Source organism: Epinephelus moara, chromosome 7, assembly GCF_006386435.1.
Source record: "Epinephelus moara isolate mb chromosome 7, YSFRI_EMoa_1.0, whole genome shotgun sequence".
NCBI lineage: Eukaryota > Metazoa > Chordata > Actinopteri > Perciformes > Serranidae > Epinephelus > Epinephelus moara.
In genome coordinates, this window is record NC_065512.1 from 23,140,067 (window position 1) to 23,163,342 (window position 23,276).

The 23,276-nt window shown below is 41.6% G+C and overlaps 1 protein-coding gene across 1 annotated transcript; it reads left to right on the plus strand.

The window, feature by feature from the left end:
* The first annotated feature begins 36 nt into the window (after positions 1–36).
* On the plus strand, positions 37–21,320 carry zgc:162707 (UPF0524 protein C3orf70 homolog B). Its single transcript, XM_050048470.1, has 2 exons — positions 37–603; positions 18,759–21,320. The coding sequence occupies exons 1-2, from the start codon at positions 420–422 to the stop codon at positions 19,451–19,453; spliced, it is 879 nt and encodes a 292-aa protein (XP_049904427.1). The 5' UTR covers positions 37–419; the 3' UTR covers positions 19,454–21,320.
* The last annotated feature ends 1,956 nt before the right edge of the window (positions 21,321–23,276 follow it).

Below are 23,276 nucleotides of genomic sequence, written 5' to 3' on the forward strand. Positions count from 1 at the left end.
GCCTGGATGCGTGTTTGAAGTGCGCAGAGCAGCTGGCTTTGTGTTTGTGGACTCCTCCCGTTGTGTGATGAAGTTCAGATGCGCGCCGTTGTTCCGTACGCGCGTCACCAGCGCACAGAGGAGCTTCCCGACGCGAGGGGAGGATGGAGAGATGTGTTGATCACGACCATGGGAGGCTTTAAATGTCACATTACACGTTGCTAATTGACGCTCTTGTACTTTCACGGGATATGTTTCCACCCTTTGTGTGAGCAGCTGCTCTGGATACACAGATCCAGCGCCGCCTTTCCCGTCTGTCTCCCAGTTGAGAAGCTTCCTGGGCTGCGTGGACCGTGAAACCTCGGCTCGGTCCCTCGCGGTTATGTTGTAGTTTACTCGGACGAAGCTTTTCTTTTTGTTTGGATCCAGGAAATGTTGGCATGGCCGCCTCGGGAGCACAGAAGTGTCCGAAGAGTGAGAAGTTGGACGAGGCGCAGGCTTTGGCCAAGAGCTGCGCGGGGAGACCAGACTTCCTGCCTTGTGATGGGCTCTCCATCTGCGCTACCCACAGCCACGGGAAGTGCTTCAAGCTGCACTGGTGCTGCCACTTGGGCTGGTGTCACTGTAAGTTTGTTTTACACGGTTTAATAGCTCACTGTAATACCAGAAATCTATCTCACTCAGTGTAACTGTGGTGGCAGAATATGATGATAGACAGTCATGGCCGTGTTGAGAGCGGAGAAGCATCGGCTCACTTGGGTCTCGACTATAAAGGACAAAATGAAGCAGATATTAACTCCATACTGACGCGCTCAGAGTGAACATTTGCTGTCTAAGTGCTCTTAATCTGATTTTTTTTTTAAAACTTGTCTGAGTTGTATTCACTGCCATAATATCGAGGTCAAACTTAGAGTCACATTTATCCTTGATCAGAGACCTTCTAACAGACGCTTTTGTATGAATAGTTTATGTAGACTAAACAATGGAGGCTGCAAAATTCAGAAGCAGATGTTTAATGGTTTCAGTGTTACTGCCATTATTCTGTTCTGTACTTGTGCCTCAGTGTTAAATGTTGATACCCACTCCAGATTTTCAGTAATTCATTCATTCATTCAAATATAGTGACTTAAACAGATTGCATCAAGGCAGTTTTCCTGTATCCATGTCACTTTAGCTGTCAGCTGTAATCAAGGCCGTAGCCATGGAGTCAACACTGAGGAGGACCAAATCTGTTGGGGTGGGGGTGGTCTTAGTAAATATGAAAACTAATATCCTACTCAGGGTGGGAATCACCAGAGGATCCACGGTACAGTATTATCACAATACTTAGTCACAATGCAATATCGTATCATATTGTATCGTATTATTGCAATTGTAAATGTGCTGCGATTGCACTCATAAGATGACTGGACTCATCTTCTGTTTGGCAACTTTATTCTCCCCGGTACTGCGTATATGGATTTTTAAAAGGTTTGCTCAGAGCAGCCGGGCTTCACATGACAATGCAAACACAACATGTCCTCCCAAAACAGGAAAGAGAAGAAAAAAGACGCCCCCTCATGACATTTGTCGCTCACAGATTATCACACTGTCTGTATACAGAGTGAACTACGGCAATATAATAAAAAAAATATTTAACTAAGGGACAGAGAATGAAATTAAAGTATGTTCTGGAGATGCCTTATGCATGACATTTTCATGACGTTTATTATGCTGAAAACCTTTTTTAAAACTGTAACTTACGTCCCTAAAGAATTTAATTTCTCAACATCTATTTTATCAAATGAGATAAAGATTTTCAGTCTGTTCATCTCAGTCTGTATCGATTTTTCCCCCACCCCTGTTTCTTACTACTACTACTACCGTTTCTTACTATGTTATATTATTTATCATAAGCAAGTACAGCTACACAGTACCGTAGGCCTACAAATATGCAATAAATTAAAGGCACTACTGTCTACATAAATTAAACATGCAGAAAACATAAATGATTGACACTTTGCTCACACATCACGCAGGCTTTTCGACAAATATAATGTAATAAAGACATTAATGTTAACTGGATACGCCTGTGGTCCGTGTTCTGCTGTGGTATGGCAACACCACTTGGACAAACCACGTGCAGAACTGCAGTACATAGTAATACCAGGGTTGGTAGCAATGATAATGGCATTTTTAAAGTTTATTTATGATTTATGATTTGTGAATGTGTGGAGTTGCTTGCCATAGCATAGTAATAGTCAATATACTATGGGGGGACATTAATAGCATATTTTAATAGGGGGGTATATTATTTTTCTACTGTAAGTCCATGTATTTACTGTAAATGATGACTAATTGAGGTATGTAGGGGTGAAAAACACTAGAATAATCTTAACTTTTGATATTGTCTCCTAGTTCACTTTGTATTGAACTCTTAAGGCCTTCAGCTTATACTGTAGCATATTCCTTCGTGGTTATCTGTCCGTCTTACATCCTAAATATGAGAGTACATGTGTATATTATGTAAAAGAATCAAAAGAAATGCTCAGAAAGATTAAAAAAAAAAAATCAACCTTCCTTTACTTCACTGTTAATGCAGTTACTTAGAAAAATGCTGCGTGACGTGACACTTGAGTCACAGCTTTCATTTCTGCTTTAAAATGCAAGTCTTGTGACAATTTTCTTACCATCAGCAAATCACATGATCAGATGGGAACCCACAATGGATTATTTCTTCTAAGAGTTGCCTGTGTAGCCAAAGCCTGAAATAGCGTATTCCTCTGAGCCGTAGACCATTTTCAACATACCATTTCTTCATCATGATGAACATGGGCACTGTAGTTTATTTTGAGTCGATCCCACACACACACAATCCGTGTGCAGTAAATACTCTCTTTATTAATCCGCAGCTGAGAAAGTCCCCAACAAATGCAGTATTTATTCCTGTTTGAGTAATGTTGCTAAAAACTACACTGCCCAGCTGTTTTGGGAAATTATTTAGCCCGTTTACAGAATGAAACTGTGCAGGTGTGACCCAGATCTAAAGATTTACATTTTGCATTTGAAGGAACGGGCTTGTGGCTGAGTGCTACACACAGTGTCGTGACATCGGGAAATACTGAGACTCTGAGAAATTAACTAGCATACTTGTCTTGTGTTTTCATGGGTTTTGTTGACAATAACAGACATTTTGAATATCATCAGTATTAAAGTAACAACTATAACAGAGATAATGTGAGCATCCACACTAATGAACAATAACATTCGGTGAACAGTGGGCGCCAAGCACACGCTGGGTGCTCCAGCTGTGTTGCCCTGTAAATTCAGATGGATTTTGATTGGCTAATAGTGTTTCTATCATTAATCAATTGCTATGAATATCTGCTATTGTTCACCACTGTTGTTGTCTTTATAGTTGTGGTATGAGCTCCACCATATGCTTGAGTTAGAACGATGTTTTAATATATTTATAGTTACTGTTGTAGAGAGAGCCCTTTATCCTTTAAAGTATAACCTCTGGCCACAAAATCATCAAGAGAGACAAAGTCAAACAGGTTCAGCAGCATATTCTTCACTTACAGGCTAAATATTTGATAATATCAACTGAACTCAATAGTACAACAATATTATAGTTAAAATCCTTTATATTGACTGTATTGGCAATAGAGCTCAGCTCCACTCAAACGTAGACAGTTTCCTTTTCACTTTTTTCAAGTGTCAGTGGCATTTGCACCACTTACGCACCTCAGACACTTTCTCTCCATGTGAACCGACTTGACACTTCCACACCACCGCAGAACCACAGTAGCCGTGCCTGAACCTGACAGGATGTCCGTCTCTTTGTGCCGCCCTAATTTATCCCATCTCTGGCTGCCCTGGAAATCCTCAGATCAGTGTAAAACACAATCACCCTCCACTCTGCACCACGCAGTCGGGGCTTATAGTGTGCAACTGCACAAGTCACATTGTAATCTTTGCCATGTAATCATTGGATTTAGATGCCTGCCTGCGTCCAGAATGAGCCAAGCGATTTGAAATATCTGATGTGGCAGAAAACTGATGAATTCTTTCCGCTTTATTATGAGCCACATCTGGGATTTGTGTTTCTCAGCAATGCCTGTTCAGTGTTGCATCATTTGTAAACATTTGGACTTGCTCCTCCTTTCATCTCTGAAATATTCATCACTCTGGCTGGAAATGTGCTGCACAATGGACATGGAGCACTGTGTCCCCATTATTTGATTCAGGCTTGTTATGGTTTAGAGGAAAGAGGCAGCCACATCCTGATGGAACTTCTCTCACCTTCACATCTCTTTCCATTGTAATTCACAGGTTCCCCTCGCAGGACACTCATGCACCACAGTGAGAATAAACCAGCTTAGACTGCTGAATCAGGCAGAAATAGGGCACCCAGTGAGAAAAGTATAGCAGCGTGATTCTGCATGCAATAGCCGCCTGCTCTTTCTGGCTCACACCCTTCTTTCTAGCAACACACAATAACACTGGATGCAAAAGAGTGAAATGTTGTAACGCCCCTTATCTTACCACGTTCTCATTTTGAACGTGCCTATGACTGTCGCCTGGAGTATAAACTTGTTCTGAGGCTGATAATTGCGCATTCACCACAGGGAGCCTTGCTAGACTGCCTTTTTAATTACATTTTTAATAGGTTTCCAGGCAAACAAATACAAAAGGTCAATGTTTAGTAAGACTTTGGCTCAACATTTGAATTTTCAAACACAAATTATTTCCATTATCGCACCTGTGGAGCAGTGATTACCTGTGACTTAATTCCTGGCTTCTTCTACTTCCTACGTGCCGTCGCATAAGAATCAAGTTATTGTTGTCTTCCTCGCCCCTTCAGCACTCAGACGACACTTATCGTCTGTGCAGGCTACAGCAAGAAAATGAAGCTTTGACAGCCTTCCAGTAGTTTCCACTTAGTTGTAGCTTTCTTAAACCTTTGGCTGAGAAACTGGGGAAAACTGGATTTGGATGTATGTGGAGGCAGTGTTCCCAGCTGGTGACAACATCAGTCCAAGTCTCTCATTAGTGGTAATTAGCTGCGTTTAGTGTCACCGCCAATATGTCATGTCTGATGAGAGCTTCTGCTCAAAGCAGCACTGGAACCACCTGGTCTGAATATTTTTTTCTCTCTCTTTATCCTTTACTAACTGATTACAATTACCAGGCAGAGCAATGAATTACTCATTAAGAAAGTCTAACAGAGTCTAATGAGTCCTGAACAGTCTTGTCAGTCTGCTCGTTCTCTGCCAGCTTCAATTTTGCACGTTACAAGTTGTACTTCTCTTGTAGATACACGAAATGGGGATCCTTCTGTCAGATTTCCTCATCTCATCTGTCACACCACGCAGCTGTAGCTTGCAACTATTTCTAAAGGGAAATATGAAGGCTTATTGGATAAAGCTCTGCACTTTATTGATTGATTTGCTGACCAATTCAAAATTTGCCGCAGTGCTGAATCATAAAATGCTTCAGCTATTATTGAAGGGTCGATACATTGTTAGCACAGGCCAGAGGGGATGTTTTTTGATTGATTGTTCATGTTTGGGAACCACTCTAACTGCTGGTCTCTCAATGTTGGAAACAGGGCAGCACCAAAGAAAAGTTCTGAAAGGATTATTGCAGAATCTTTTCGTCCTCTCTCAGGGGCACAACCTTGAGGCCTATCTTTCAAACACCATTCAGGCAGTCTATTTGAGTCCTGACGTACTGTGTAAAGCATTTCCTGGGCTTTCTAGTGATGTAACACACAGCAAACACATTGTATTTTATGGCAGTAAAGGAGATAAGTGATCAAATTTATATAGATATTGTTCCTGTTCTTCATTAGGATGTTATTTTTTATTTATGAGAGTCTTAACTATATTAGGGTTTTAGAAGTGTGTGTTAAAAACATGCATTTAAACTCATGGCCTTTGTGGGGGAGGGACAGTTGGACTTGCTTCTTCTCATTTTCAAACTTTTGGAGGCATAAGAAGGAAGGAAAGAAGGGAGAGACATAGATTATTTGTCTTGTACACACACACACCCACGCACACACATACACTATGTATAACCACTTAAAAGCATGCACAATACCACAGTACTCTAGGGGAAAACACGAGACTGCAACTTTGTAAGACACCAACTTGACTTGACTAACTTAGACTGCTGGAGCCTCATATTAGCTTTGAGCTGAACCTTAGGAAGCGTACAGGGTCACTTGTCAGTAGAGCTGCAACTAACGATTATTTTCACTGTCGACTGATCTGACGATTATTTCTTCAATTAGTCGACTAATCATTTTATCAAAAAATGTGTTAAAATGTTGAAAAATGTTGGTCTGTCTCTCCCAAACCCCAAAATTATGTCATCTAATGTCTTGTTTCGTACTCACGCCAAAGGGTTTTAGTTCACCGTCATGGGAGAGTGTGTAAAGCTGCCAATATTTGAACGTAAGAAGCTGTAATAAGAGTATTTTAGGGTACTTTTATAGTACTTTTCTATGAAAAATGACTCAAACCGATTAGTCGACTACTAAAATAGTCACTGATTACTTTAATAGTTGATTAGCCATCGATTAGTCAACTAATCGTTGTAGCCCTACTTATCAGTTGAGTCAAATGCAACTCAAGTAGCCTGTTGTTTCGTTAGTCACTGGTGTCTCCGCTACCTCGCTGTTTTGACAAGCTCACAGGTGACTTAAGTCTTGGTAGATGAATGCCTTTGAACAGGAAGCAGCCTCACCTTTATCCACAAATTTTCCATGTAAGGTGTTGAATCCAAAGACGGTTTTCACATCATATATTCATCATGTATTAATGAAGACGATTTTCCGTTGAGAAACTTTTGATGTGTCACGGTAGGAGAAGCACAGGTGTAAAGATTAAAATGAATGGATGCTTCAGTTTTAGGGTCCTGGGATTGTGCAAGCTGGATCACTGTCAGACTGTCATGGCTTACTGGGACACTTGAATGAAACAGAGTCAGTCAAAATGTCCTGTTAGCTAGTTAACTGATTGTTAAGCGTACATTTGGACATATCAGTATTGTAGTAAGATAGCCTTGAAGAAATCTGAACCATCCTTTAAGGCCTTTGCAAGAGTTGAAGCTTAAGAGGAAACTTTGCCAATTTTCAACCAGCTTTGGGTCATAGCAATGTAGGCAGTATGTGTAAATGAACTATGGTAAACTTCCCTCCATCTTACCAGTGCCCAGATGTCCCTGCTCATATCTCTGCTTAAAAGGCATCATCCGTTTTTCGGGCTGTTGTTCGGGCCGCCACCATGGACACAGGGTATAGAAGCAAATCAGCAAACCAAGATTATGTTACTGTATTGCCTAAAGTGTTTTCGGAAACATATTTTTGTGCACTGTTTGGCTGTATTATGAGACTTTGTGAACAGGATGTGGGCACCGTACTGTAAATACTGAGATCAAACTGTAAAACTGTAATTCCTGATCATTTGTCACCATCTGGCCACCATGTTGTTTCCTGTGTCAACATGCACAAGCTCACATTACATCATCCAACAGTGGGAGTGTTAATTGGTCTGGTGTGGCACAGTGCATTCTGGTAGTTTTAGGTTTTCTACTTCTTGAGCAAGAGCAAATACCAGAGCCCTTTTTCTCATTTTCCTCTGGTCATGTAGCACCAATTTCAAAAAGATTTTCATCTTTCTACTGAATAGACAGCCCAGTTTTAAGAGATGATCTTTCCAGCAGTGAAATGCTTCTTTAATGCACTGTGAAGAGGAAAAACAGTCCAGAGAGTTGCATTTTTTTCTCTATGGTGACAGACTAAACAGTGGATTTCAAGCTGGCTGCAAGTCAGGAACAGCCTTTCCCCTCTGGAGGCATGAAACACGAAACAGGAAAGGAGTTTCACATGATGCTGGGTCAGACCGTCCCCTCCGTTGAAACCTGAGACTTGTGTTGTTACCCCCGGCTGCAGCCTCTTTGTTGGACAGATTTAAACACAAAGAGCAGCGGATGTGTGAGTGGACGTATCCACCGGCCAAATGGGTGCAGCAGCTGTCGATAAATGAAAACAGTCTGCTAAAATAATTGTTTTCGCTCACCTGATTTTGCCAACATGCTGGTTTGAACTGGCGTGTTGCATTTACAGTACAAGATCTGCTCAGACTGCACATGAAGACTTCTGGCTTCAGCTCAAATGACAAAAAAATCAAACTGAGGGGGCTGCTAATGACTCAGTCTCCACTGAGGCTTTGATATAAGCTGATATTAAAATGACATAATCTGTGTGAGACAGTCGTGCCCATTCATCTTCACTATATGTAGAGTTTGTCGACAATAAAACCTCAGTCTCTCAAGTGTTTTCCCCTCCAGCTGCAGCGACAGTAGAGCCGAAATTTGGACGGAGTGATGTCGAAGCCCTGTGTGAGAGAGAGTGAGAGACTGAGGAGGTACATGCTGCATTATTCAGAGACACTATCTCCTGTATTAAACCAGACTGTGCAGCCGTCGGCCAGCCACAGGCCCAGGAGAGAGCGGGGAAGGCATGCAAGATGGAGGCAGGTGGGAGCAGAGGAGTTTGAGCTCCTTGCACTGTAGCTCATCCACTCCACTCCCTCCTCTAGAGAGCACTCTGTAACTTCCTGGGAAAGAGCTGCCTGTTCTCCTGCTGTCTCATTAACCTATTGAACTCTAGATTTTTATCATAAATGTATTTTTAAAAACAGCTCCTGGCTATATATAACACTCTCTATCTTCTGGTTCCAACACCTAAATGAAACTAATAGATTCTTACACTGACTCAAATAATGAATCCCAAGTTCCCTAATATATATTGCAGACATTTTGTGATACTTTGGACACAGTTCACTCCCTCATTGTAAAAGTAGGCAAGAGAGTCCCCTCCACTGCTTTTAAACTGTAGATCCCCTCAATTCATTATTACATTCTTGTAATGAAGAGGTGTTACTTCCTCGTTTGATGTACCCAACTGCCTCATTAAGATCTCCTCCAGTTCGTGATCTCCTACATCCCCCAGAATGCCTTTCATCGGTCCCCAGTGAACTTGTTGCTCTCGGTGGCTTTTAATGATAACGTGATGAAAGGCTTTCCAGTTGAGAAAAAAAGTATGGAGTCATTTGCCTTACTCAAAGTGCAAAATGTCCTGTGGCTACGTACTGTATTATTCTGGTCTATTGAGGCTGCTGTCAGTGGAAAACATTGTGCCTGCGTTTCCTCTGCAGTTGATTTTTCACAGAGTGATTGTAGGTGTAAAGTGGTGGGTCTGCAGAGAAGCTCCTGCTTTCGGTTCTGAAGCATTGACTCAAAAACTCGTACATTTACTGCTGATGCTTTTTTTTAGTCTGTCAGTCTTCATTGCAGCAGGGATAGAAATGTCTCGTGACAGCATGTTGTCTCTGTGAGGCCAGTTATCTTTAGGAAGGAGAAAATACACTACAAAACAACAAGAAAGAGGGGAAATGTAGGATGGATTGCAAGCGATGTTCACCATTTTGCACTCATTATGTGACATTCAGAGCATTAATATGGCAGAAAACAACTCTTTGCTGTATAAAGATGTAAGTTAATTGATTATAGAAATCAGTAATGGCGTCCTTACCAGAGAATGAAGTCACGCTTCCTCTGTGGGTTGTAATCTAAGCTTCTGTTTGTTGTTGTGGTAGATGGCCTTGCAGCGCTTGCATGTTAGTGCATACGAGGAGACATGTATATCTGCAGACACAATTCTGTTTGGAGTGTACGCAACACACCCCTACAAACCGCACCCACCACTAGTACAAGAAAAACCTACCAACACGACAACGCCATGTTGCAGCGAACAAATATGAGGCCAACGGTAGCAATGATCCATTTTATGATTCATCATAGGCCTACATGAGGACGTGATTCGTCTTAAAAGTAACAAGATGTGACCCTTACCCTAACCGCCTCTCTTTTAACCACTTTTTAATACTTCATAGCTAACTAAGCGCTAACTTAGCAACATGGGCTGATAACGTAGCTGCTCCAGCCGCAGCTACAGAGTGCCACAGGAGTGAGTCTCAAAACCCAGAAATTGGGTAGCATTTTGCCACTCCCGCTTCCCTCGTCTTGAAGTGAATGGGTTATAGGTTAGATGCGTGAAATAAAGTTGATGGCTAACACAGACTTTCATGCTTTGTTCTACAACATGAAATACGTCAGTAACTCCCCACTTGTGAATTTTAAAGCTTTTATGTGTCTTAAAAAAAGTGGTAGCTAACAAATGGCTACATAAGACAACAGAACCTAATGACAGCAAACACGGTCTCACTGTGGTTAAATCATGCGACTGCGGCGTAGTTTGATTATAACCTAATGTTAGCTTTTTACCTCTGACTATTGCATTTGGGCTTCAAGAGTCATAGAAGTGGTGTTCATCTATGAGGATTTTCTTGCTGAACAAAATGTGTAAGCATCATAAACATCTGTCTGCCACAGAGTTTATTTTCTGCAATAATCCATAGGCCATCCCATAGGCTTTTTGACGAGGAAACCAGGGTGACACTAACTTATGCATCTGCCTACAGAAAAACATCATCCCAGGAGCATTCTGTCCTACTTGCCTGTGAGTCCCTGTGTGTATCCCACTGGCCAGCTAATTGCTCTGCACTCTGTTCATACGGTTACTGCTAATAACACCCTCTAGGTCCACATTGTCTTTGCAGAAGCGTAGCACCCACCCTCTGGTGACTTCACAGGTTAACACTGTTAGCTCTCTCTGCGTTCTTAGCGCTCTTTGCACTCTTACTACCCTTAGTTGCTAGTTGCCCGCTGAACACACGAGAGAAATCTCAGTTGGTTGCAATCTGCCACCTCACCGGTGGAAGCCACTAAATCCTACACACTAGACCTTTAAAAGACCAAATCCAACAATGAATCAGTCTCACTAACAAGTGTTTTCTGTGAAGCCAGAGCCTGATATAGCTCTCTCCTCTGTGCTGTAGACCTCCACTGCAGTACAGAAACTATTAAATACACTCTTGCACAGTGAGACATGTTTCTTCATTACCATGAACATGGACACTGAAGTTTATTTTGATTCAGTCCCACAAAGACCATCCTGCTGCCATAAATACTCAGCCCACTAAATGTGTAGGCTATTAATCTAGGGAAAATAGTCCCCCACAAATGCACCATTTCTTATTGTTTAAGTAACATTTGCTTAAAGCCACAATGCCTAGCTGGTTGGGAGACTGATTTAGCTTATATTTTTTAAAAATTGAGCTATATATTTGTGACCCATTTTTAACGATTTGTGTCTTCAGTAGAAATCAATGGGTGTCTGGCCAAGCGCCACAGGCCGGGTAGGCAACTCAGAAAGTATTTAAAGATCTTATATATTGTCAGTTTTGGTCTTTTTATGGAATTTGTGGACAGTAAGAAAAATATAGAATGATGCTAGTCTCATCTTTCATTTCATAACCCTGAACGAAAAAGTGGGGGGTGGCAAAATGCCCTCAGAATTGTGAAACAGACATTTTTTCCTTCTTTGTGAGGACATCTGGTCTCTGTTAGCATGGAAATACAAACACACGTACACACAGCGCAGAGGGAGGGTGCAGAGGCCGCTTAACAACTGACATTGTCATGCGAGGGCTCCAGCACTGGGAAACACAGAAGGGTAGAGTACAGCTGAATATCAATAAAGCTGCATAGACAGTGTTCACTGGCTGTCAGTCAGTGTTTGTATATCTCCAGTAAAGGGGCACTCTGCATTGGCTCATCTGTTCTGCATTGTTGAGGTTTTCTTTCGTCCATGGTTGAGTCCGTTGAAATTAAAGGTCAGTTTTCTTGTAAACAAACCATCGTTGTTGTTGTTCAAAGTTTATTAAGGATAAACCACCAGATCACACTTGTATCATTATGGCTTGATGAACACACTAAATGCATTTTCTCCTTCATACAACATCTTTTAAAAATATTTCAAATCATGCATCTCTTACATTAATGTTTGCTGGCTTGTACACCTCTTCTCTGCTGTAATGGCCAGGTTGCTACTGTTAGCATGCGTGTGAGCATGATACAAACAAGACAGGAACCCAATTGTACAAACATTGCTCTGTAGCATTACTAGTGGTCAGAAACTCCATAAGACACCTTTAAATGCCATAGTCAAAGTATATGACAGGAATTAATCCCATTAGAGCTGTAGCTAACAACTGTTTTCATTATTGATTATTATGCCAAGAACTCTCTTGATTATTCTGTTAATATTTTTTTTCAGAAAACAGTAAAAATGCATGTTATAATATTTTAGCCAGCAGTCTAACATTGAAAAATTTCAGTTTATGTTTATGTGTTACACAGAAACACATCAAATACTCATCTGAGAGGGTAAAACTGTTCAAAACAATGAATGTAGCTATCGTGACATCATCCATTGGTTCGTGGACTCCCATTATGGAGCCTCGAGTTCAGCATTTTGGCCTTCACCATTTTAGTTCTTTGGAGCCAGAAGTGATTTGGACAAGACGATAGAGCTGTGGAGGAGTGAGTGGAGGGTCTGACTCACAGAGTGTAGCGACGCCTCAGAGACAGCCTGTTACTCAAAGCGACCCACCCTTAATGGACCCACTCTTAATTTTTTTTAACTTTGAGCCTTAATAAAATTTAAGTGGATGAGTTAAATAAAAGTTCACCCCTATAGTTGTCATGGAGGTGGAAATTAGCTATAGAGACCAAAAACTTATTTTGTACCAGGCTGTTAACATGTTTATTTCTGCTGTTTTAACATGGTGGTGTATTGGGATTGACTGGCTTCTGGATCCAGCCTCAAGTGGCCATTTGAAGAACTGCAGGTTTTGGCACTTCTGTGTTGGCTTCATTTTTCACCCCTGGAGCAAGCTGCTCGGTTAAAACCTGTAAATGTTTGCCATTTTTACTTGGAAATGACTAAAACAATTATTTTTAAAGATATTTGTTGGAGCATTTTGCCTTTATTTGATAGGACATCTATAGTGTGAAGGGGGGACGGAGAGGGGGAATGATATGCAGCAAAGGGTTGGAAATTGGAATTGAGCCCGTGGCCACTGCAGCAAGGACACAACCTTTTGTGGATGGGGCGCCTGCTCTACCAGGTGAGCTAGTGGGTGCCCCAACTAAAATACTTTTTTAATGATCAATATATAGTTGGCGATTGATTTCGTGTCAATCGACTTATCAATTGATCAACTAATTGTTGCAGTTCCACATGCCATTAAAAGAGTCTTAAAACAAAGTATCTCAAAGTAACTACCACCACCTACATTATTTGTAATAATAATAGTATTTGTAATAATCTAATTAAATGTATCTTCAAGCATGCAATCCAAAAACAGAAAGTTGTGTTTTGCTGAAAAGGAAGCCTTGGTATTTCTGGAACCTGGACCCTATTTCCACGTTTTTGTGTCTAAATGACTAATGGGAGCAACAATTCTTAAAATTAGTCCAGTATTCAGAGAGAACAATTCAGCCACAATGGTGAAACAGGCTGCAATGCAATTCTACAGGCAACTGAGCACCATCAAATACTGTTTGTTTTTGCCACTGACAGCTCAGATCAACTGCTCAGATTGCTAGCATAATTTCTGACAACATTATGTAAAGGATCCTCCTTGAGAAATAAAATGTTTTTCTTTACCTTTTCACTGATCCGCTGTTGGTTAACCAAGTCCTGCTCAGGGAGAAGTCTCGTTCTGAAAACTCGCTGACTTTTCCACATTGTTGAAATCACTTAAATATTCAGCCATGACACCCAACATCTTACATAACACTAAGCTAGGCTTTCGCTACTCCAGCACTCTCATCACCCCTCTCTCCAACTCTCACTAACATTTCCACTGATGTTTTTCCTTCAACAAGTCACCTCTCTCGAGATTTCAGAACGAGACTTCTACTTGAGCGGCATTCAGTCACAATAACAAACAGACCAGTGAATGGTAAGGAATAACATTTCATCTCTCTGTAGAGTCCTTTCCATAATGCTGTCAGACGTGTGAGCATGTCAGTGGCAAAAACAAGCACTTTCAATAGATGTAAATTGACAGTGCACAATTGTCTGAGGGGATTACATTGCAGCCTGTTTTTGCTGTAGATTGTTGTTTCCATTTGTCACTTGGACACAGAAAAAATGGAAAATAGGGTCCGGGTTCTTTAACATGTAAGGATTCTCCCCTTCTCCTGTTTGCCAGACTAGGTGAGATTAATGTCCCACATAACGCAGAGCTCTGGGCCTGATGGAAACAGTGATATTTCTAACTTAGTGCAAACTAATTCTGCATTCTGTGCACACCTTGTAAATCTACAGACAGCCTGTGTTCCTTCTGCAAGGCTGCTGACGACAGCCAGTGTTAGTGTTGTGTTAGCTCCATATGTCTGTCTGTTTTGTTGTCTGCCCATGCATCTGTCTGTCCCCCAGTATTGCTCTTGGTATTTGAAACTCCAGATGGATGAATGCAATTAGGTGTAATATGCTAAAAACTAAATGTCAACACATTGCCTTCTACAGCTTTAGCTCTCATTTGTTGCCTCTATTGTGTCTGCCTGAATGGGCTCGTCTCAGTCTGAACATGGACCATTGAGTTTCTCTCATTAAACAGAGGACGGCTACTGTTTCCCCGCTTTCGTCTGTATCGACATTAGCTCCTGTGTTTTCTGTTAACAGTGTTTACAAAGTATACGGACATCAAGCCTCTTTTAAGTGCTTGGCACGGGTGGATGATGCAGTTTTGTGTCCTTAATGAAGAGCTGGTCACGTGAATGAAGTTAACTCTTCTTGTGAGCTGAAAATAAAGATTTAATTAAACTAAGTATCTTTTGTGTGGTGCAGAAACGTCTCATCAGCAAACTCTGAAAACAGAGCCACTTCCCTACTTTGAAGTAGTTTGATGTTTTCAGTGTAACCTGGGAAAAGATTTTTGATTGAATGGGTCCCCCAGCCAGCGAAACAAAAGACAAGGACACAGAGTGAGAGGAAGTGATGCGTAGGCCTGTCATCTTCTGTAGTTCTCCCTCTCCGGGGAGCCAGTTAAACACACATCTGAGCCGCACTATTCAGGCTGCACGGCTCAGAGTTGGAGGCAGTGGGCTGCAAACAATGAGTAACATTTGGGAGCAGTCATTTTGCACAATCACCACCAGTATATGAGTTGCCAGGATGGGAGGCATAACTCACACAGAAGGCGTTAGAAAATGTGTATATGAACATAGACACTTTCCCAGAACAAATGTATGGCCTTTATCTCAGAGAGGATGTGACACTATATTCACCATCACGATCCATTATGTAAGTGATCCAGATGTAAATCAGCACCATGGTGTTGTTTGGCCTTAATCCTATATGTCCGTTTTGAACTAAGTCTTGCATCAGCTTCTTAGGGTCCAACATGATTGCTGCTCGGCTCAGGATAGCCTTACATTTAAACTATGTTACACTCTGGCTGCAGCTCCACCTCAGATGGTGGTGGCGAGGCAGGTATTTTTGCCTTCGGCGGCATGAAATGCTTTGTGATGCGAAAATTGGAACCACCTTTAAGAAAGGACAGAGTTATCACAGACACACTCCTCACTTGTGCCTCCCAACTCACTTTTTGGCATCTTCAGAAACTGTCCTCACTTAAGACTAACTGAAAATAGGCTACACATGTTTATTCACTAGTATTATTATATTTCTCTACTTGCGACAGCAACCCATGACTTAAGGGGTTGAGTGCAGTTTTACATGATGGAAGGGTTCATACTTGATTGGATAGATGTATGTATGAAAAATATCAAATATACAGTTGACAGGAAGAGAAAACAGAGGGATTTTGATACGTACACTCTTAGAAATACGGGTTCTTCCTGAAGGGCTGAAGTTCTACCTAGGACCATTTTCTTCTGAAGTACCCTTTTTGAAGAGAGGGTTCTTAGGGGTTCTTAGTAAGACTAAAGTCCAGCTCAGACTAAAGATTTGGGACGAGACGAAACCGTTTTAGAACATTGCAGAGAATAGTTGCTGCTTTGTGAACTGGCCAGTATGAGCTCGACTAAAGCTGGCTGATGGTGTCACCTGCAACTCAGCTGGTCAGATCGCCGGCAGCTGGTTTCAGAACTTAAAGCACATCATCTGTTTCTACAGCCAATCAGCTTGTAGTGAAGTCCGTTGGTCAAGTGATCACAGATGGCGTGTTTGCTTGCTGCGTCCCCACCGAGCCTGTTTCTGTCCTTAAGGTGTGTCTGAATCTTTGGTCTGAACTGGGTATAAGGGTTCCAATAAAAACCTTTTTAATCCAAAGAACCCTTTTTGGAAGAAACAGTTCTTTGGATTGTTGAAAGCATGGGTGTTAGAAGATCCTCATTCTAAAATAAAATGTTTACCTATGTTTCAGATGGTATTTTTAAATGTAGATGTGTCAGGAATCCTCTAATCCATTCATTGTTTTGTGTTATGCAATAGCTGAAATCTTTAACATCATTTCATGCCATACAACACCATATGGTCTTTTTTTAATGGATACTTGGCATCTCGTATTCAGTTCTAATTTGGAACAGAGTTTTGGTTCCCAACGCAACTGCAACATTGAAATAGTGAAGGCTGTAGTAGTAGGTTTTAATGAAATCTCTACCCCCTAATAACATGATTGTGAACCATGAGTGTTGTGGGTTTTGCTGGATTGTATCAGCCTTGACCTTTTAGGAGCTTCATGAAACCCAGGGCTGCTATGTGGTTCCCTTGGCCCGCTAAACTAAAACTATGAAGAATGAGAGCAAGATCTGTGGGTAAAGAAGGCAGTTACTATTTTTAGAACCCCCTGGGTGAATTCTAGATGAAACCCTTGCAATATATAGGGGATCTTGGAAGAGCACCCTGGATGGGTCCTTGTTTCCACCCTTAGAAGTCAGAAGGTTATGGATAGAGGGTTCTAGGTAAAGCCATAACACCATAGTAGTGTTCTCTGTAGGACCTCTCATAGGGGGTTCTGGGTGGGGATGGGATGGGAGTCCCAATCTGATACTTCTATTTTCTGGTGCAGCTGATGTCTGAGTTACCTGAATGAACTGTATTTCATTCAGTGTTTATTTTTCGTTGTCCGCACATCTTTTGCATGGATTAGGCTACATTAATATAAAACTCTTTTGTGTTTTTTGCAGTGGTGTGGTGAGTGTAGTTGCTGCTGTTGCTGTCTCTCCTCCGCCTTCAGATAAACATTGTGCGCCATAAACGCACAAGATTTTCACACTGAGCTGAAATGAAACGAGGGCTCGTAATTTTGGTGAAAACCATAAATAAACAATCTCGTACTGTGTTTTTGCTGTTGGTTATGGCCGTGGCGGGGCTCAGCCTCTGCTCTTACACATGCACGGGGAGCTCAGCAGAGTGGAGGAGAGAAAGAGAACAGGGAGTGGGAGACAGCTGCACTTAGCGTGTCTCTGCATGAAAGCTTTGCAAGTAAAAACACCTGTGTGACAGCTGATGTTAAATAAAAGATCGCATCCTCATATAGCTCGATATACCCGATGCCGATTTGTTAAAAAATGCCTTGATCGGCCCTGATTGCGATCTTTGACGTAGGATTGGGACATCCCTAGTTCTAGGTACAACCCTTTATGTTGGGTTCCAGGTAGAATCCTCTTAAAGGATTCTAGGTGTAACCTCTCCTATTGGGACCAACTGAAGAACCTTATATGGTTCTAGTTAGCACCCTTATTTCTAACAGTGTAAATGCTCAGAAATGGGACACATATTTGGTACATACAGTACCAAGAGATAACAGAATAATTAATGCACAGACACAGGATAACAAGTTGTAAAATGAATTTCTATTCCACTGTGTCTTTACAAAGCAAAGCTTATTTACATGAATTAGAATTTTCAGAGTGCATTTTCATGCTGCTGTCGGGATTCCTGCCAGATGTCTCCACATGGTGCCATAGTTTGGATTTATTCACTATTTTATTGATTTAAACCTGCATTTGATTACTGTTTTTTTTTGGTCGCTCTGGGGCAGCGGAAAGAAGCTGTAAACACAACAATGACATATTATCACTTTTTAATGGGGAAACACCACCTAAATTAAGAATTAAGTATGGTATTTCCATGGCCAAGGAAAGTTCAATCAATATTTGTGAACTTGAGATATTCTTCTTCTCAAACGTGTGATGTCATTAGATATAAAGTCTAGAAGTCTCCATAGACAATGACTGGGTGCCTAAATTTGTGGACCCATACCTTTTCTTTTGTATAGCCAAATGAGCTTTAATCTGTTGTAGCGTTCTCAGCTCTGAAACAGAAAATGTACCCACATACGCAGAACGTTCCCCTGGGTGCTCTCAGTGTCATTTAAAATATCTTTCTCAATTCATCAGCTCCAGACTTTATATACTGACATCACAAATTTGAGTTTTAGCACGATAGCTTTTGGATTTTTTAGAGAGTTGTTCATGTTTACCAATATTTTTGAACTGTCTCAGACCAAAGGAATGCCATGAAAGAATTTTAAAGTGGGCGTAGTTCCCCTTTAAGTTGATATGATAAACATGGTAGTAAACAGATGCTTTATAAAACATTCAGCTGACACAGAGCTACATTGTCATTCATTCAGAGTGGTGTTTCTGGCTCCCTGATGAATAAGTCCAATTTTGTTATTCATTCTCCTTTTTGACTCGGCTTTGTCTCAACCTCAGAAATGTCTGTCTCTGTGTTGTAATGCTCCACTGTGTTCACCAGCTAGTCACTAACTGTCTGCTGTTTGGTGCTGAGCAGGTAGCACACTGTGAGCTAATCAGAGCCTTTTTGGTTTTTTTTCTCCCTTCAGGCAAGTATGTGTACCAGCCCATGACCAATGTGTGCCAGCTGCCCAGCACGACCGTGCCAGCTGTTGGAACAGAGTACAGTAACACCATGGACCTGTCCGTGTCTCTGGCTGAGCGCTTCCTGAAGCTCGCCCCCTGCTTCCAGTCCCCACCTCACCTGGAGTCGCCCAAGTACTGCGTCATCGCGGATCTATTTGTGGATGACTACATTGTCAAACGCATAAACGGAAAGATGTGCTACGTGCAGCGCCCCCCGCCTCCCTTACCAGAACCACCTCATCCCCCAACACCTCCCCCACCTGCTCCAGCTACTCCTCAGAAGCCCCAGAATCCTGCTCAGCCTCGGCAACAAGTGAAGCCTGCGCCGCCAACCCAACATACACCTGCATTTGCACCTGCGCCTGTGCAGCCGGTCCAGGTGTACAGTGAACACAAACATCCTTCCCCTGTGGATAAGATAAAAGGCCCTAAAATGGACCACTGCTCCTCCCCATCCAGCTCCGAGGACTCCGGCATCAACGCGCTGGGTCTGCACTACCTGGAGTCCTGTGAGGAGGAGAGCGAGGAGGAGGACGACGAGTTGAGCACAGACGGGAACTCCAGCCCCGGCAGCCTCTGGGATCAGGACGACTGTTCTCTGCTCTCCCCCTCCAAGTCAATGATAGAGATCATCGAAAAGATCGAAACAACTGTGTAACTGACACAACATCGACATGGACACCAACTGCGAGGGAGCGCGAGCTACAGAGCAGAATCGTATTATTGAGAATAACACATGAGGATTTATGCTACATAGACCAATAGGACACAAACCCCTCTCTAACGCTTCAGCAGGGCTTCGCTGGGTTGTTTAGCTCAATTTGTTTTCCTGCAGGTGGCCGAGGACTGTACGTCTGCGCTCACACACAGCCTCTCCTCTGTCCACATCCCCTGCATGGACTGAATTTCTAGAACTTATTATAATACAGGAGAAAGGCACAAGCACAAGAATATTAAGCACATGCACAGTGGACCAAATAGACCTCCTGTACGTAGTACTTACACAGTCTAAAATCTAAAATACAAAAGGAATCAATAGTAAGTGCACTCAGAGGAAAGTAATTGAAAAAGTGAGACTTTATTTCAGAGATTTTTCTTTATGTATACATGACTGGAGCTGAATTTTGTATGAAAGGAGGCGGTATTAGGAGGTTTTCTGATGATAATGAGCAGTTAGATAATTGTAAGTGTTCTCCAGTTATTAATCTGGCAGTCAGACTTTCTTCTAATTCAACATTTAAGTGGCACAGAAGCGTGCTATTTCTTTTTCTCCGGTCAATGGCTCCACCCACACGTATCTGTAATTCTGACACTTCAGCATAATAACTACAAGGCCATCTACCTCTCATGGGGCCTAATGCACATCAGCCTTTTAACCCGTTAATTACTCAGCTCCGAGCTGCTGGGACGCACCTGCTTTTCACGTCATGTTAATAAAAAGATCCCCGAGCCCACGGTTTGTGCGCACTTTACTGACACCAACACGAGCAGTAGGTAGGTAGGTAGGTCAGTGTTCGACAATCAAGGATTACACAGAAGCACATTCCTATACTGTACCTGCCAGCGAGGGCCAAGGATACCCTTATAAAACCATTTATCAGACATTAACACATTGTTCTGACCACCTTTTCTGGTCAAGCTGCAATGAACTGCAGTGCTGTTCAAGGTTAAATGGGGCGTTAAGCAAAACATGGCTTGTATTGACCTCTATTAGCAGCCAAGAAATTAAATAGCATGGACGTGTTCCTGGCAGAGTGACAAAAGTAGGAGTCACGCTGTCACAGCAGAAAGACATCTAGTGAAGAGGGAATATATCTAATATATATATAAATATATACATATAAACGTATATAACAATAAAACTGCATTGTTACTTGCTTTTTGGGCTTGACGGTGAAATGTGTTGTGATGCCAGCTGAAAGGGGAGTCTTGGAAAGGTGTGCAGGCTAGACTAGTTTGTCACAGATTATTTTGTGCATTGGGGCAGGAAATGTCACTTAACGCACCTCTTAAAGGAGGTTACAGTTCGGAATAGGATGCCATGTAGGTGTTGTGATGTTGTGATGGACATGATGTTTTGAGAAATGCACTCAAGTATAAAATTTGTTAGACAGCCCCTTATTAGTCAGTTAGTGAAATGAAGATGGGCTGGGTCTTTTTGGATTTTTATTTTAATGTTTAAAGAGTTATTTCCTGGAGAGTTATCTGCAAAAATCACTGAAATATTCACAAGTATATATTGCTGCAATGATACGCTAGATGTTAAAAGTCATTTTGCATGACTGCATTAATTTGCAGAAGTCCCTCATGTCAAAAACCAATTTAACAAATTTGTGATTCAGAGTGTTCAAGCAGTGAACAAATCTGTATGTCATTCTATTAAATTGTTTTTTTCTTTTTTTTTCAATCCAGGGACAGTCCTTGACATTACACTGAACACAGTCCCTATTAATGCAGTTTAAACATCTGTTATGTTCTTATTATTGTTATATTATTTTCATATGAATAAATCTTAAAGAAACTCACACTCTTTCTCCCCCCGGTTTGTCTTTTGTAGCCAGTGTGGGGCATTTTTTTGCCAGAGAGAAATCTTTAAAAAGCACTCAAACTTCCTACACCTGACACACAGATGACTAATGCTCTCCAGAGACTGAGCGGAATAGCAAAGCAAAGTGAGAAATATACTAAAATTGAGTCATTACTTTAGCTTTGGTTGTTTGTCTCCTCGGAAATGTCTTGACGAATGTGCTTTGTTTCTCACATTCCCTCCTTTGTAACCTTTACTTTCTTGCACGGTGCCACCATGAAAAAATTACAATAAAGCAGGCGGAAAACAAAACTGAAGAGAGAGGAAGAGGATGATCTGCATATCAATTTTAGCATTGCATAGAATCATTATAGTGAGAGAAATACAATACGGGGTAGCACCTCCACCTCTGACCTCCATGCTTCCTCTTATTGATCCGCAGCGATAGAGACAGTCCGGCCATGTCCTCTGGGTCTCTTTCCCAGACAGTCTTCGTCTAGCAGCTGATTTTATGAGAGATCATGCAAGCACCTTTCTCACTTTGACTTCCAGTCCAGATTGATTTCTCCATACTTCTCTTTTCCCGCTGCATTGTGTCTATTGATTATTTGTGCTCCGCTAGTGCTAAGAGAAGGCCGGGATGAAATGTTAATCACTGTTTTGTTTTTTTTCCTTATAAATGTATACTCATTATTCTGCTAGGTGATGAAGAGGAGGAGTTTGCAACTGGTTTCTGGAGAGCCTGGATAGCAACACAGAGTGGGAGAGGAGAAGAAAGTGGGAGCGCATGGAGGGAGTGCAGGCAGAGGAAGCTCAATTAAAAGGATGATGATGCAAGCACGTGTAAAGTCTTTGGACAGACTTGCATGTGTGGATGCCGGCACACAGAATTGGGGGTAGTTCAACATTTTGATATAATTTTTTTCAAGAGCTACAGAAAGATTTCATGAAGAGATAGATCGCTGTTACTGTTAATCCCTCGCAGCAAAGTCATTCAGTTGGCAGGCACCTTGAGCAGTGGAGAACTCTCTCTCTCACACACTCTCACTCTCACACACACTCAACACAGAGGAAGATACACACCGAATCAAAAAACGCCCTTGTTCAAGGACTGCTTCACAAGCACGGTTGGCACAGCACGAGTCACACAAGCTGTAGAGAGATGTTGTCAGTGCCACTTTCTCTTTCGTTTGATGTGTGTACAAACACATTACCTTCCTCAGGAGGTTTCCTTTTAATTTCATACAATTGCACTTTCCCTCCAGAGGCCAGTTATTAGATGAGCATAAACCCAAATACTCTGAGGAGATTTTAAGTGACAAAATGAAAACATGGAGTGCCAGCGGTACCTCACCTGAGTGAAAGGAGAGGCATTAGGGTGAATCAATGAAAAACATTTGCTTTAATGGCATCGCTGTTATTAATTTTCAGGTAGATGGAATAGATGCAGACAGTTAAGTATTCACATAATACCTTATTGTGTCCTCACAGACTCATCTTACAGTATGTCTTAAACCCTTAAATGCATGCCTCAGTCTTTAGAGGCACCTTTATTCATTAATTTGATTCAGTTAAAGTTGCTTCTATACCTCAAACTATTGTTCTAAACAATATACTGCAGCAAAAATGTAAAAAAAAAAAAATCTTATTTTTCTTTGCTTTTCTCTAAAAAGTTGTTTGAGTTCAAGAGAGGCACAGTATGTAAGCGTATGGTACAATATGCAGGTAGCAGATAATGTTGTGTTTTCCTGTTTCACCTCATTTTGGCCTCACTGTGCACACAATCATTTCACAAATGCCACGAGACAGTGACGGTGATTTGGGATTTATGTGCTGACTGATTATGTTTGTAAATGCCCGTCATTGAGCAGTAATAGTATGGCCAACAGTTATTGATCCGTTTTTAAAACAGTGGCATGTAATAATCATCTAAAAGTGTCAAAAATAAATCAGA

Excerpts from the sequence above, each read along its gene's own strand:
- zgc:162707 (XM_050048470.1), top strand. The coding sequence starts at position 420 with ATGGCCGCCTCGGGAGCACAGAAGTGTCCGAAGAGTGAGAAGTTGGAC. Across the intron at positions 604-18,758 it reads CCACTTGGGCTGGTGTCACT|GCAAGTATGTGTACCAGCCC; the intron begins GTAAGTTTGTTT and ends TTCTCCCTTCAG.